The 13406-nt window shown below is 36.7% G+C and overlaps 3 protein-coding genes across 3 annotated transcripts; 2 read left to right on the top strand and 1 right to left on the bottom strand.

Moving 5' to 3' along the window:
• Positions 1–488: 488 nt before the first annotated feature.
• Positions 489–2124, bottom strand: zgc:172339 (uncharacterized protein LOC564384 homolog). Its single transcript, XM_033967526.1, has 3 exons — positions 2104–2124; positions 1555–1857; positions 489–1073 (listed from the first exon to the last, which is right to left on the bottom strand). Exons 1-3 carry the CDS (start codon positions 2122–2124, stop codon positions 489–491), a joined length of 909 nt encoding a protein of 302 aa, XP_033823417.1.
• A 2487-nt stretch (positions 2125–4611) lies between these two features.
• On the top strand, positions 4612–6648 carry aplnr2 (apelin receptor 2). Its single transcript, XM_033967525.2, has 2 exons — positions 4612–4691; positions 5207–6648. The coding sequence occupies exon 2, from the start codon at positions 5236–5238 to the stop codon at positions 6631–6633; it is 1398 nt and encodes a 465-aa protein (XP_033823416.1). The 5' UTR covers positions 4612–4691; positions 5207–5235; the 3' UTR covers positions 6634–6648.
• A 527-nt stretch (positions 6649–7175) lies between these two features.
• On the top strand, positions 7176–13374 carry hdac10 (histone deacetylase 10). The gene is made up of 20 exons (XM_033967973.2): positions 7176–7469; positions 7830–7964; positions 8056–8152; positions 8430–8527; positions 8685–8789; positions 8889–8957; positions 9061–9187; positions 9272–9337; positions 9445–9504; positions 9603–9692; positions 9790–9896; positions 10402–10469; positions 10537–10774; positions 11466–11553; positions 11677–11765; positions 11934–11990; positions 12082–12163; positions 12416–12604; positions 13004–13163; positions 13246–13374. The coding sequence occupies exons 1-20, from the start codon at positions 7399–7401 to the stop codon at positions 13275–13277; spliced, it is 2028 nt and encodes a 675-aa protein (XP_033823864.1). The 5' UTR covers positions 7176–7398; the 3' UTR covers positions 13278–13374.
• Positions 13375–13406: the final 32 nt, after the last annotated feature.

The following is a 13406-nucleotide window of genomic DNA, read 5'->3' as shown; positions in this document are numbered from 1 at the left end:
TGGACATTTTAATTGGTTTTCCACCCAACATGAGTCACTTTTGCATGTGTGCTTCATATAATGCACCTGTCACGGTAACAAATTTTGACACACAAAATATACTGCTACAGAGAAATATTGCGATAAACTTTGCCATAATATTGAACCTACTTTATTTCTCTGTCAGAATAACAAGGCAGGACTATCACACTTAACCTTTTAGTTAACCCCTTAAATAGACAGTATCATTAAAATACATGAGCTCCAACAAATAAATAGCAAAAAGCCAATAATTCAGTCCTCTACAGCTCAAATCTTTTGTATTACAACACAAATGACTAAAATCTCACTACTACTGCAAAGAAGCTGTAAACAATAAATGTTCAGCCTCAAAATATATTGTTCAAGGTTTCATATATTGAACAATAAGTCAAATATAATTATCCTGACAGGCCTATGTGCAAGAAAAAAAAAGCATAAATAAACTTTTAAGTGGTCCTAAAGTTATACTATGCACTATTTGGCGGGGCACAGTTGTCATAGAAGATTTGAAAAGTGCTCCCTACATATGTCACCTGCTTCAGAAACTCCTCTAGCTGCGACACTGACATCTCCTGCACTTTATTATCTTCCCTGTCATTCAACCCACGTGATGCAAACGCAGGGAACTTGGAGCGCTCGTCAAATGGTGCATTATGGTCGTAATTGGTACAACAGTAAGCCGACCACAGATATCTCGGTATACCTACTCGATTTAAATTTTGACGTCGGATCATATGCCCGGTAGTAGTCACACCTGTAACTACATAGGCCGTACCACGACAGTAATTGTTAAGCCGTCTTCGGATGATGTGTTCGTGCTCTTTCCATGGGCCGATGCTGAACTCGTGGACTTGAGGTATCACGTTGGTTAAAGTGTAAGTGGCTGCCTTGTCCTCTGGTTGGGCCTGGTGTGCGTCTGGGTTCAGCTGACCCCGCTCATAGTAGACGCTGTCGGAGTAGTCGTCCAGCACGGCCTGAGTGTCCTCAAAACTCTTGTGCATGGCTTCGGGTGGGAAAGGCTGCATGTCCCGAGAGCCGGATGAAAGAGCAAGCTGAAAATGGAACAAGTTATTTCGTGTTTTTTTAATGTTTAATTAGGTTATATTTGAAAAAGTTATTCATGAAGTAGCACAGTGGTTCTCATACTATTCACACAAGGTACTTATACATTAGACATCTGGAGTTCCACAAAGCCTTGATTAGATCTTAACATGATCTGAAATGAGACTAAAGCATGGATCAGGTAGTTCTAGATGATTAACAAAAGGGAGGATAAGAACACGAATAGTTTTGTCTCTAAATACGACAAATACTGCAGTGTATTCCACCAGTGGTACATGTGCTGTTACACTTCATTAAACACTAAAGTAGGCTATATCACAGTGAATCATATTTGAACCCACAAATGTATAATGAAACTACTGCTATACACAATATACAATTTATCCACATTTGACCACCTACATTTTGTGCCTATCCGCCCGTATTCATGATGCTGGAACAGGGCCCAGTATAGATCTATAAAAGACTCACCTGAGGTTCATACATCCAGGGTACATCCACTTTCCTCGTACCATCTGAGCGTTTGAACGTATATGCAGAATACACGGGAATATGGCTGAAGCTGTCATACAAGGTAAAGAATCTTGGACGACCACTGTAGTACTGACATATCTTCTTAAACGGTTGATCTTCTAGTCCACGTGGCAGAGTCCCCATGTACATGAACTGCTTGCATTCTGGCAACAACTTCTCCTGCACCTCTGCTCCCACCATCACCAGAAGAAACAGGAAAAGTAAGGAAAACATTAGAAATACTCCACGAGGATTCACAAGCTATGCAGTGTTGTAGTACTATGGCTTTTGCTACTTCAGGGCCTCCCAACACCTTACATGCAAATGTTCATGTAATTTCAATAGATTACATTACAACATGGGACATTCAAGGTATGGAAAAAGGTAGATAGTGGTGTTTTATTCTGTACAATAAAACAGACATTAGACAGTAGATGAAAATGCAAGAAAATATATTTCCAAACATTTTAACCTCAATCCTTAGGCAATGTGGGTGAGGTGTCTTGCCTGAGGATACTGCTGCCCCATTGTGGTACTTGGGGTCCTAGTGGTCTTCCAAGAACTAACAAGGCCCTGCCTTGCTTAGCTTCCAAAACCTGACAAGAATGGGCATTAACAAGCAGGTAACTTATTTAGAAATTGTATTAAAAATCCCTAATTAACATTGCATAGTCAATTGAAGCCTACAATGTAATGGCTTATATTTTTTCAGACATCTGTAAGTATGAGATGAGTGAAGGCATGTTGGCACAGAAGACACTGGAATGTTTTCTGAAACATCTGTTCCCACGACAACAGGTTGATGGCTGTGTGACCTCTGATCCTGTGGAAACAAACACTTCCTGTTTACTATTACAACAGAAGCTTCACTGTTGACACTGGTATCCAATGCTACAATGCCAGTATTACAGTATCCACTTGGTTGACCTAGCGAGCATATTTGCCACATTTAGCTCAGTGGCCAGTAAACATTGTAAAGCTCACACAGCATTGGCTGACTGAAGATGCAATGCAGGAGCTATAGAAAGAAAGTTATTTATTTGTTATTGTTATTATTTCTGTTGTATATTTGGGATATTTTACATTATACTTTATATATAAAGTATATAAACACCCCCCCCCCCCCCCCCCCTTTATATATAAAGTATATAAACACCCCCCCCACACACACACACACATATATATATATTTTTTTTTCTTCTCCTTTTTGGCCCATATACGTTTTTGATCAACAAAATGCTAAAATTAAAGTTACATATCTCTACCATGAATCACTACTGGCATTAGGCTGTAGAAATGACAAAAACTACTTTGGTACAGGGCCTGATTTGTTTCATCCGTTTGCAGGAATAGATCATTTCAGATTTCTCTGGACTTCTAAGGGGTAAAGGGTCTGGGAAATATGTCTGGAGTAATATCTGCACATATCTGAAGAACGTGTCATCTGTATGTTTGTAACTGTAAAATGTCCCCATAGTGTGTCACATTGGACTAAACGTGCTCCAGAAACTACTGATTTACAAATTAGACTCTGCTTTTTACATAGAGACAGTTAGGAAAAATGTAGGAAGAGATAAGGGGATTACATTGAGCAACTTTAACATGTAACCTTAGCTACTTCTTCTTTGGCACAGACGCTATCAGTTGACCCTCCAAAATGTAACAGTAAACAGAGTAAATAACTCTTTCTATCTCATATAACGTAAACATACGTTTATGGGTTTCAGATTATATTTATACATCCCAAAGATAACATTTTCTTTTGAATTGTTAACTGCTATAGCAACAATGCTAGAGTTTCAATAGTGGATATGGATATATATAAAATATTATATTTGGTGGTGGATGAAGTACTCAATTTTGAATATTTTGTTACTTACGTAAAAGTACAGATACAGAGGCAAAAAGTTGAAGTAAAAGTATCATATGAAAAAATCTCCTTAAATAAAAGTTTCCATAAAGTATCCAGTTAAAAATGTACTTTAACAGTAAAAAGTAAAGTGTTGTTAATTTGTTAAAGTGTTAAATGTAGTGATATTAATTAAAAAATATACAGCAGCAATGGAAAACCTCTTATTTTTTCTTATGAATTTTGTGTATTTATTTTTGTTTGCTCAAAATTGAAGCTTGAACTCAAAAGTTTAGTCAGAATGTTACCACGAACATGGTAAAAAATAACCCCTCAAATCACATGAAAAGTACTTTTTACTTTCAGGACAGTTAAAAATGTAGTGGAGTGTAAATATCTGCTCTCAAATGTAGTGAGGTAAAAGTAAAAAGTACCCAATGTAATATTTACATAAGTACAGATACCTAAAAATTCTATTCAACTACAGCACTTTATTACTTGTACTTCGTTTCCTTCCACCATTGATTATATTTCCATTCTATGCTGTTATGTCCTGTATATTTTTATTACTTGACTAAGGGCTATATTTTGAAATTGTATTACACATACAACCCTCATTAAAGCCAGTGTTAACACAGCTGTGTGACCCAATGCATGTTTATTTGCAGTGGTTTAAACTCAGACAGAAACAAACTGAAACTTTAAAAGGCCCTTATAACTCTTTAGACATGCACCACCATTCTTCTGCTTTATGCTGCTCTGACCAGTAATATAAGGACTATAGCATAAGTTTACCCATGTATTCAATGTGTGTTTGAGCTTAAGACGTTAACCCTAACAAAACAAAGAGTATATTTGAGTTTGCACAGGCTTGGCTACATGCATCTTTGGCTGGGCTTGTCTGCGCATTTAGTGAATACAGCCCCATGGAGTTGTGTACATGGGGGGGAAGGGAGACCATGGGTTATTCTCTTGGGGAGGATAGCATGTTTGTTGTGGGACGTGGGGAGGAAGGGGGGGTATTTGCAGGTCTCGTAGCTGTTTTGGGGTGGTCCAGTTTGGGGATGGCGATAGGAGGGGCGGTTTAGTGTTGATGCATGTGTGCACTTCAGGGGGCATTGGTATATATTTGGAGGGAAGGAGAGACAGGACGCTTAGTTGGGTCTGGAGAGAGGAAGGGGGACAGTACTTGGGATGGGAATGCCTGATACTTGATCATACATTTGCCAATATCAAACTACATGTGGTAAGTGCTTATAACTATAATTAAGTATATTATCTTCATTTTACATTCCAATAGATGTTAGAGTAACTGTAAAGTAACTGATTGTAAAAAAAAAGTGTAATAATAATAATGTACTTATCATACCCCAATAAGTTTTCAAATGCTTAAATAATGTTAAGCCATTTTCAAAGTGCTTAAATAATGCTCCAGTCACTATATTTTTTATGCCTTCTTTTTTGTATTGTGTAATATTTTTTCTATTTTTAGTATTAGTTCTACTAGTACTGATTGTTTTATGTTTAGGTGGAGTTTTTTTAGTTCATTTTTTTTGTTCATTGATAATGGCAATAAAGCTTTTTCTGATTCTTAAAAAAATATAAAATCAAACTACCGTAAAACAGCAGGCACATGATGTAACCGGAAACATTAAGCATAATATTTATGTAGAGCTATTTCTCTTTTAGAATACTATGCCCCTGAAATCTTGAGCTATGAAATTTCTAAAATATATATATATTTTTTTTCCTGTAATCCAGATATTTCAAGTGCATCTTTCTGCAGTTTAATGGATAACACCAACAACAAAACCATGGACATTGAGGAGTACATGTATGACACAGACTACCTCTCTACCTCCACTCCTCCTCCCTCCTTCCCTCATTGTGACTACAGCGAATGGACTCCCTCTTTCTCCATCATCCCGGCTGTGTACCTGATGGCTTTTTTCTTCGGTTGTCTCGGCAACGGACTAGTGCTGTGGGCATACCTGGATCGACCTGATGGAAGAAAGAAAAATACAATACCAAACCAAAGTGGAATTTCAAAGTTGTGTTGTTTTAACATTTGCAAACAGGAAACCAACAGTGAAATCCCTCAAAACAGTGGACAGTCTAGATTCAGTTCTAGACCAATGTCCCAAACATCAACAACCTCCTATCCTCCATCTGTCCTGCGTCCAATCCGCTCTCTTACGGAATCTCTAATAGCTAGTTTAGCATTAGCGGACCTATGCTTTCTGGTCACTCTCCCTCTGTGGGCAGTCTACACTGCTATGGGCTACCACTGGCCATTCGGACAACCACTCTGCCAAATCAGCAGCTTCCTCACAGCTCTTAACATGTATGCCAGTGTCTTTAGTCTGAGCATGCTTAGTGTGGAGAGGTACTGGGTTCTAACTGGACGCAGGCATTCAGGACATCATCAACAGAAATTTCCTACAAGAGCTATAGTCATAATCACTGGAGTTTGGGTATTGTCATGTATTCTTGCACTTCCTGGTTTGCTGCTACGTTCAGTTCGAGAAATAGAGACTGCTATAGATGATTGGGATTCTGAGACAGCCCATCCAACTAGTCCTGGGTCATTCTTTCTCTCCTGTCAAATGGATTACTCTATACTAATTGGAAATGACTTGAGCGAACCTGAAAAAGAACATGCTGAGATGTGGTGGGCAGCCATTTTAAGTTTAAAATCAACACTAATTGGATTCCTTTTACCACTTATAATTTTGCTCATATGCTACTGCTCACTGGCAAAACTTCTCAATAAACATTTTGGAAGAGGTCCACGTCCCGATCGCAAACGGCAACGAAGACTTCTAAGGGTGATAGTGACTTTAGTACTGGCATTCTTCCTGTGCTGGCTGCCTTTACATGTTAATAAGACATTAGTTGTTTTACTTGGGTTTGGATATATCCCATACTCGTGTACTTTAGAAACAATACTACTAAGTGTGCAGCCATATGTTACCTGTATAGCTTACCTGAACTCCTGTCTCAACCCTCTCCTCTACGCGGCCTGCGACCCCACATTCAGGAAAAGGTGTAGAGGAGCATTGTTGTTCCTCTGTAGCATCAGGAAAAGAGACGAGAAATCTGCTATTGAAAAAGAAGAGGTTGAAGAAGGGAAGGAGGAGAAGACACTTGAAACAGCAGACAGGACAGATGAAGACAGACTTGGTTAACTGTGTGATGTCATACACCCCAAGAGAAAGATGTATTGTATATCAATCAAAATATTCTACAAAATACAAAATAAACACATTGAAATTGTAGCCAATGCCATTCACATCATATAATAGGTTTCCCATAATAAAATGACCATCATTTCCTGTGAGAATATAAATTCAAAAATAGTCTCCAGCAGACTATTTACTTTCATTGTTATTTGATATGCATTTATGTCGTACTTTGTAAATATTTTTGTTTTAATTTTTGTGCAGGCCTACCAGACGTATTTTAATAAAAACAAAACGTTATCAATAAACAGTTTCTGCTTTTATCAAGAATATAATAAACTAAAGTGTTTCATGCTTTTTGAACAGGTCTAGGTTTAAGCAACTTATATTACAGTAGCCTACAAAGATGCACAATACTATACTATACACAATTCTGGTAAACTGACCAGTATTACAAAAAACAAATACAGGAAAATAAATAATTTCATTGTTTTTATTAATTGTGCAAATACGGTTGTCCAGCAGAGGGCGCACTACAGTTTATCTTTGACTAGCCTGGTGTCGTTCAGGCAGCTGCAGCCTGTATGTCCATCATGGAGTTGGGTTATTCTGATGTTTAAAAACGTTTTCAGTTTGTTCTTACGTGTTGTCTTTATATATTTATGTGCACATCTTTCTCCTGCATTCCGCGCTTATGGTCGGTCTTTGAATCACGTTACTCCGACGCTACTTCTCCAACTTCTGCTGCTCGCTAACTGACAACTTAGCAAAATGAATCCGGATACAAGGACAGCTCTTATTTACGATGAGGAGATGACAAAGTACAAACTGCTCTGGGTTGAGTAAGTTATATTTCACTCGACGACATTATAGATGAACTCGACGACAGTCGAGTTAATCTATAATGCTAAAATGCACAGTTCTTCCAATAACTATTAGATGGCTAGGAACTGTTCTTTGGCTCGTGTTTCTTGTCGAATCAGATATGATGTCGCACCTTGCTTTTTTATAAATGTATTAAACTTTTTTATATTAAATGTATTACTGCATGCATTAAAACTATCTCACTGATTATTTTACAGTAAATAATAATTTAACGCAAAATGGTCTTTCCTGTGACTACCACTGTTTTCTTTGAATCATACATTTTAACTGTAGCCTTTGTTTTTATGTAGAGAATATAATTGTTTTATTTTTTTCAGCCCAGCCTGTAAGATTGAGGTCCCTGAACGCCTCACAGTGAGTTATGAAGCTCTGATGAAAACTGGCCTGGCTGATCGCTGTGTTTCTGTACCAGTTCGAGAAGCCACAGATGAAGATATTCTCCTTGTTCACAGGTTTAAAAACTCAGTTATCCAACACATTAATAATAAAATAATAATGCAATTTGAAATACAGTATAAGGTATTTATTTATTTTTTTGAACAGCAAGGAATATTTGGAGGCAGTGAAGCAGACCCCTTATATGACTCTTGAAGACCTGCAGGTGTTTACATTGCAGTATGGGGATGTCTACTTTCACCCAGTAAGTGGGTAGATATGCAATTTATGTTTTAATAATAGGATTCTGTTCAAAGTTCATATTTTAGAAGAATTCAGAAGAATTGACATAAAGACTGAAATATGAACTATGATTAAAGTTGTGGTACTTAAAAAATTACAGCCTTTGCCATTTGCTAATTGCATCCATTCATATTGCTATTTCAGTTTGATTGTGATTAATCTTCCAGCCCTAATGCCCATACATGTTATTTCAGAGTGTTTACTGGGTCATTTGTTTTATGTTTTATTCACTGTGGTAGAACATCTATCATTGTGCCAAACTTGCCGCTGGAGCCACTCTGCAGCTGGTCGACAGTGTAATGACCGGGAAGGTGAGGAATGGCATGGCTCTGGTCAGGTGAGACTGTTACCTGTAAGCAAGAAATTACCAAGAATGTACATGGGATTCATCAAGAAAATAATATTCAAATTTATATATATATAACAACAAATAATTAGCAGTATTACTAATGGCAGGAATACCTAACACTATTCTTATTTCTTCTTGTCTGCAGACCTCCAGGACATCACAGCATGCATAGTGCTGCCAATGGTTTCTGTGTGTTCAACAATGTATCAATAGCTGCCAAATACGCAAAGCAAAAATACAGCGTTAAAAGGTATCATTCGCTAAATCTAATACAGAAACATTAACCTTACTGAATTAAGACACAGTTATTTCATTTTGAAGTAATTATTTACATATTTTTGTTTTTAAGAATTTTGATAATGGATTGGGATGTGCATCATGGTCAAGGTGTACAGTATTGCTTTGAGGATGATCCCAGGTAAGATTTTTAACTACATTGTGTTATTGTTAGTCTGTGTTTATTGAACAATGAAAAAAACATATTGTATATACTTAGTGTGTTGTACTTCTCTGTATTTTAGTGTGTTGTACTTCTCATGGCACCGTTATGAGCATCAGAAGTTTTGGCCTCACCTTAGGGAGTCTGACTATGACACTGTTGGCAAAGCAGAAGGAGCTGGGTTCAATATAAATGTGCCATGGAATAAAGTCAGTCATACAAAATACACTTTCAGGCCTGTTAAAATATTGTGTAACTATGAAGTATTTGGTTCTGAAATGCATCTTATTCAGGTGGGGTTGGATAATAGCGATTACCTGTCTGTCTTCCTACATATGCTTTTGCCAGTCGCATATGAGGTAAGAAAATTAATTATTTTAAGATTCAACATGAAACAATGTACTACCCTTGCCAAAAAACATGATATTTATATTTTTAAACCAGTCATATTCATAATTTCTTTTAGTTTTGTCCTGAACTGGTGTTGGTGTGTGCTGGTTTTGACACAGCCATTGGTGATCCAGAGGTACTTAAGGAAAAAAAGGAAAAAAACTGGAAGATGTAATTTGGTATCTACGTATTTCTAGTTGCTTTTGTTTAGTTTTTGATGATCATTTCTTTTAGGGTGAAATGTGTGCTACTCCTGACGTCTTTGCACATCTCACTCACCTGTTGATGAATCTTGCAGATGGAAAAGTGTGTGCTGTCTTAGAGGTTTGTATCATATGCAATGGCCTCATTACAAAATACTGAATGTTATTTGTCATTTTGTTACTTGTTTTTAATTTTCCCAATATTTCACCATGTACAGGGAGGCTACAATCTGAAATCTCTCCCTCAGTCTGTGTGTGAGACAGTGCAGACTTTGCTTGGGGATCCATTGCCTCGACCTGCAAATCTTAAAGGTCCCTGCAAAAGGTTTGTTTAGTCTTCATATGGATGTGCTGCAAATACTACACATATGAGTATTGTATGTCATATGCTATTTTAATACAAATTTCTCAATTACATGGAATATTTAAATTCATTTTAACATAAAATATTGTATTATTATTATTATTCATGTATTATCTGTTCCGTGTTTTTTAAGAATTTTATTTAAATTGCATATTTCGAGTTCCTGTCTAAGAAATTTCCCTTGTAGATCAATTAGGTGTGTATTAAAAATGTAGAATGTGAAGTACTTGTTTCACCTTATTGAACATCCTGGAGACTTGTATGCTAGTTTTTGCTAACTTTTTTCATGGCAGAGCACATATGATTTTGGCTTTAGATTTGTACAGATTAGAGAAAGACCATATTGCCTAGTATGTAATTTCTACTTAACTTGATATTGAGAGAATTAAAAAAAAACATGCTTATTGCTATACTATATTGTCCTATTCGATATTGAATTTAACCTCAAATCTGCTTGTTTTTTTAGTGCCCTTGAGTCTTTACACTGTGTTCGGGCCACTCACCGTAAATACTGGTCCTGCCTCAAGCTTGCAGGTATATTGTCTTTTATCTGGTCTCATCAATGTAAATTCCCTTCCTGCATTAAAATGTGTCCTTCCAGACGATCTACCCTCTGAAGAACTCAGCACAAAGCGTGTTAAATCAGCCGAAGATGACAATCCCATAGAGAAGAATGAAATGGAGAAAGAGGCAGAGGAGTTAGTTTGGCCGGATCCTCCTAAACGCACCAGTCCTAATGTTCGCACGGCCGTGGTGGGCCCTGAAGGCATCACATGTCCAGAGGGATCTCAGCTCTTCTGCCCATCTGAGGATCCTGACCCCAACTTAATCAAAAAACTGTAGGTAACAGGAGAATATATTGTTGCATCTTGGATAAATACAATTTTATGGAAATGTAAGCAACTGAATAAATTTCAGGAGTGTGTACACAGAGAATGTAATTAATCATTGAAGAACAGTGTAGCAGGGAAAGAGAAATTGTTGTCTCAAATCTAAAAGGAGATTTCTAGTTCCAGTAATGCTCAAAATAATAAAAGAAAATCACACATTTAACTTAAAAATGTTTTTAAAAAGACTTATCATGCTTTTGTCTGCATATAATCTATGACACACATGGATCATTATGTATTAGTTTGGACATTTTAAATGGCTATGCGATGCTGCCAAATCCTACGTGTATCACTACAAGAAAATTTTAAGAACTACATTGGCTGTGCACCAGGGTTTGGTGAAATTGAGCTTGTCAGATTAATAGCGCCTTGAATGCAGGCGACTAAAGATTAAGTATGAATCACTCTAAATACAACTGCAAGTGGGTCAATGAAGGGAAAACAATTTGGACATGATTAAAAGCTGTTATAAATTAATTTTGCATAATATGTCCCTTTTAAACATTTCTGTCTGTGTGATAATTTAAAGATTATTTGTTTTTTGAGGGTTTTTTTTTTACAGATTACCACTTTGCATTAATTTCTCAAGATGCACCATTAGCAAATTTTCCCTGTTGTTTACGATATTTTTTCCTCTCAGACAGGAATGCTTGGGCAAAGACGCAGAGGATGCACTGACAACACTCTCCACTCTAATTACTCTAATGGACCAAATGGAGAAGAACAAGGTGCATCCATTACTCCGTTTTCCTCATTATTAGTGTTGTGACGTGCTCGGTGTGTGATTCACTGAGCTGTCCACATCAGCAGTACCACTGGCCTGATTTCATTATACATTTAATGACTTTCAGATCCGCAGTGGCCTGGCTCTAGTCCGCAATGTTTCCATGACGATGAACTGTATTGTCCAACATTGTGCTGCATCATCCTTCTGTAACCGGTACAAGACATTTTAGTTATCTGTTCATTCTCTGAGATGTATATGCATGGTCCAAAAATGTTAGAACCTAATGTAGTGTCTAATGCATCCTCCAGTCCCAATCCTTGATAAAAGAAAAGGATTGTTGCTCATTTGTGACTTTTTAAAGTATTTATATGATTTATGTAGGATGCTGATTGTGTTTCTTGGTGATATGGTGGTGAAGAACTGCATAACAGAAGATGGGTAAATTTGACTTTTTTAACTTTAGAACTGTAGATATCTGTAAATACTGTATATAATGACAGTGTTGAACATGTCTTGTTTTTGTTTCTAGGAAAATGATGCTTGTCCAGTTTAGCACAAAAAGTTTAGAGGCAGAGATGACCAAATATTACATTCCTGTGTGCTTGAAAAAGGTATTATCCATATTTTTTTAGGTGCATAAATAGGTTTTTGTGTCCAGTCATTACTTACAATTATTACCAAAACTGTCAAACAACAAAACAAAGACTTTGAGGAAATTCCTTAATGTAAGCATGTTGGGTATGTTTTGGTGGAATTAGTATTTTAACCTATGCACTTTGAATTTTGTAACCATATTGGGTAATACATGTAATATCTAACCTTGATACAACATAACCACAATCATATGCTCTTTCTTCTCCCAGGGCTGTAGTGATGTGTCAGGACTGATCCATGCCACGCTGAGCCTTCTGTTACCTCTGGGATATGAGTTTGACCCTGGTCTGGTTTTGTTGGTGCGGACTCCAGACTGTGGAGTTAATGAAAATACCTGGCAGCAGCTCACAGGCCTTTTACAGGGTCTGGGGCAGGGACACACGCTGGTACTCATGCAGGTAAAATACAATACAATTTAATTACTGTGTTATTGTTCATCACTGGCTTTGAATATGTGGCTTTGAGTTGCTGGTTTAGCTCTAGTCAGGGCTTATTCAGACAGATTTAAATTTAGTTTACCACTGTTTTTTTCAGTATGTATATATTTATAGTTCAGGTTTGATAATGATTGATGGATCAACAGCAAAATGATATTTTGATACTGACAAGGTATTTAAAATTTATATTTCTTCTGCAAAAATAACAATACTAAAATAAAATAACAATACTAAAAAATAGCAATACTAAAAAGTATTTAAAATCTAATTCAATTAGATTTTAAATAGCAAAATAAGTTTTTTTTTAAATATATATACATAACTCAGTATTTGGGCTATAATGTCCATGTTTTGTCTTAGGAAAGTGACCAGTCTAGTGTAGCCCCCACAGTGTCCTCTCTCCTGGGGGCTCCTGCTCCAGCTCTGGGGCCGCTCTCGGCTTTTGGCTCAGACGACATAGAGGCCCTACAAAGATTGAAACTAAAGCTACAGTGTGACTGGAAGCTTTTACAAACAACAGGTAAAACAACAGATTACATACAAAATAACTGCATATATGATGATGATTTATTTATAATCATACTTTATTTTTCTTCAAAAAGTTCCAGAAAATAAGTGTGATGATGACGGATGACACGTTGCCTGAATGGAAAAAGAATCTCACATTTCTCTTGATGTTGGTGAAACTTTGTCACTTTTCAATAAAATACATATTTTTTTGGTGTTACTATTAACCATATTGAATTGATTTGAACATTAGCAT

Source organism: Periophthalmus magnuspinnatus, chromosome 6, assembly GCF_009829125.3.
Source record: "Periophthalmus magnuspinnatus isolate fPerMag1 chromosome 6, fPerMag1.2.pri, whole genome shotgun sequence".
NCBI lineage: Eukaryota > Metazoa > Chordata > Actinopteri > Gobiiformes > Gobiidae > Periophthalmus > Periophthalmus magnuspinnatus.
This window is presented reverse-complemented; position numbering and strand designations above follow the sequence as displayed.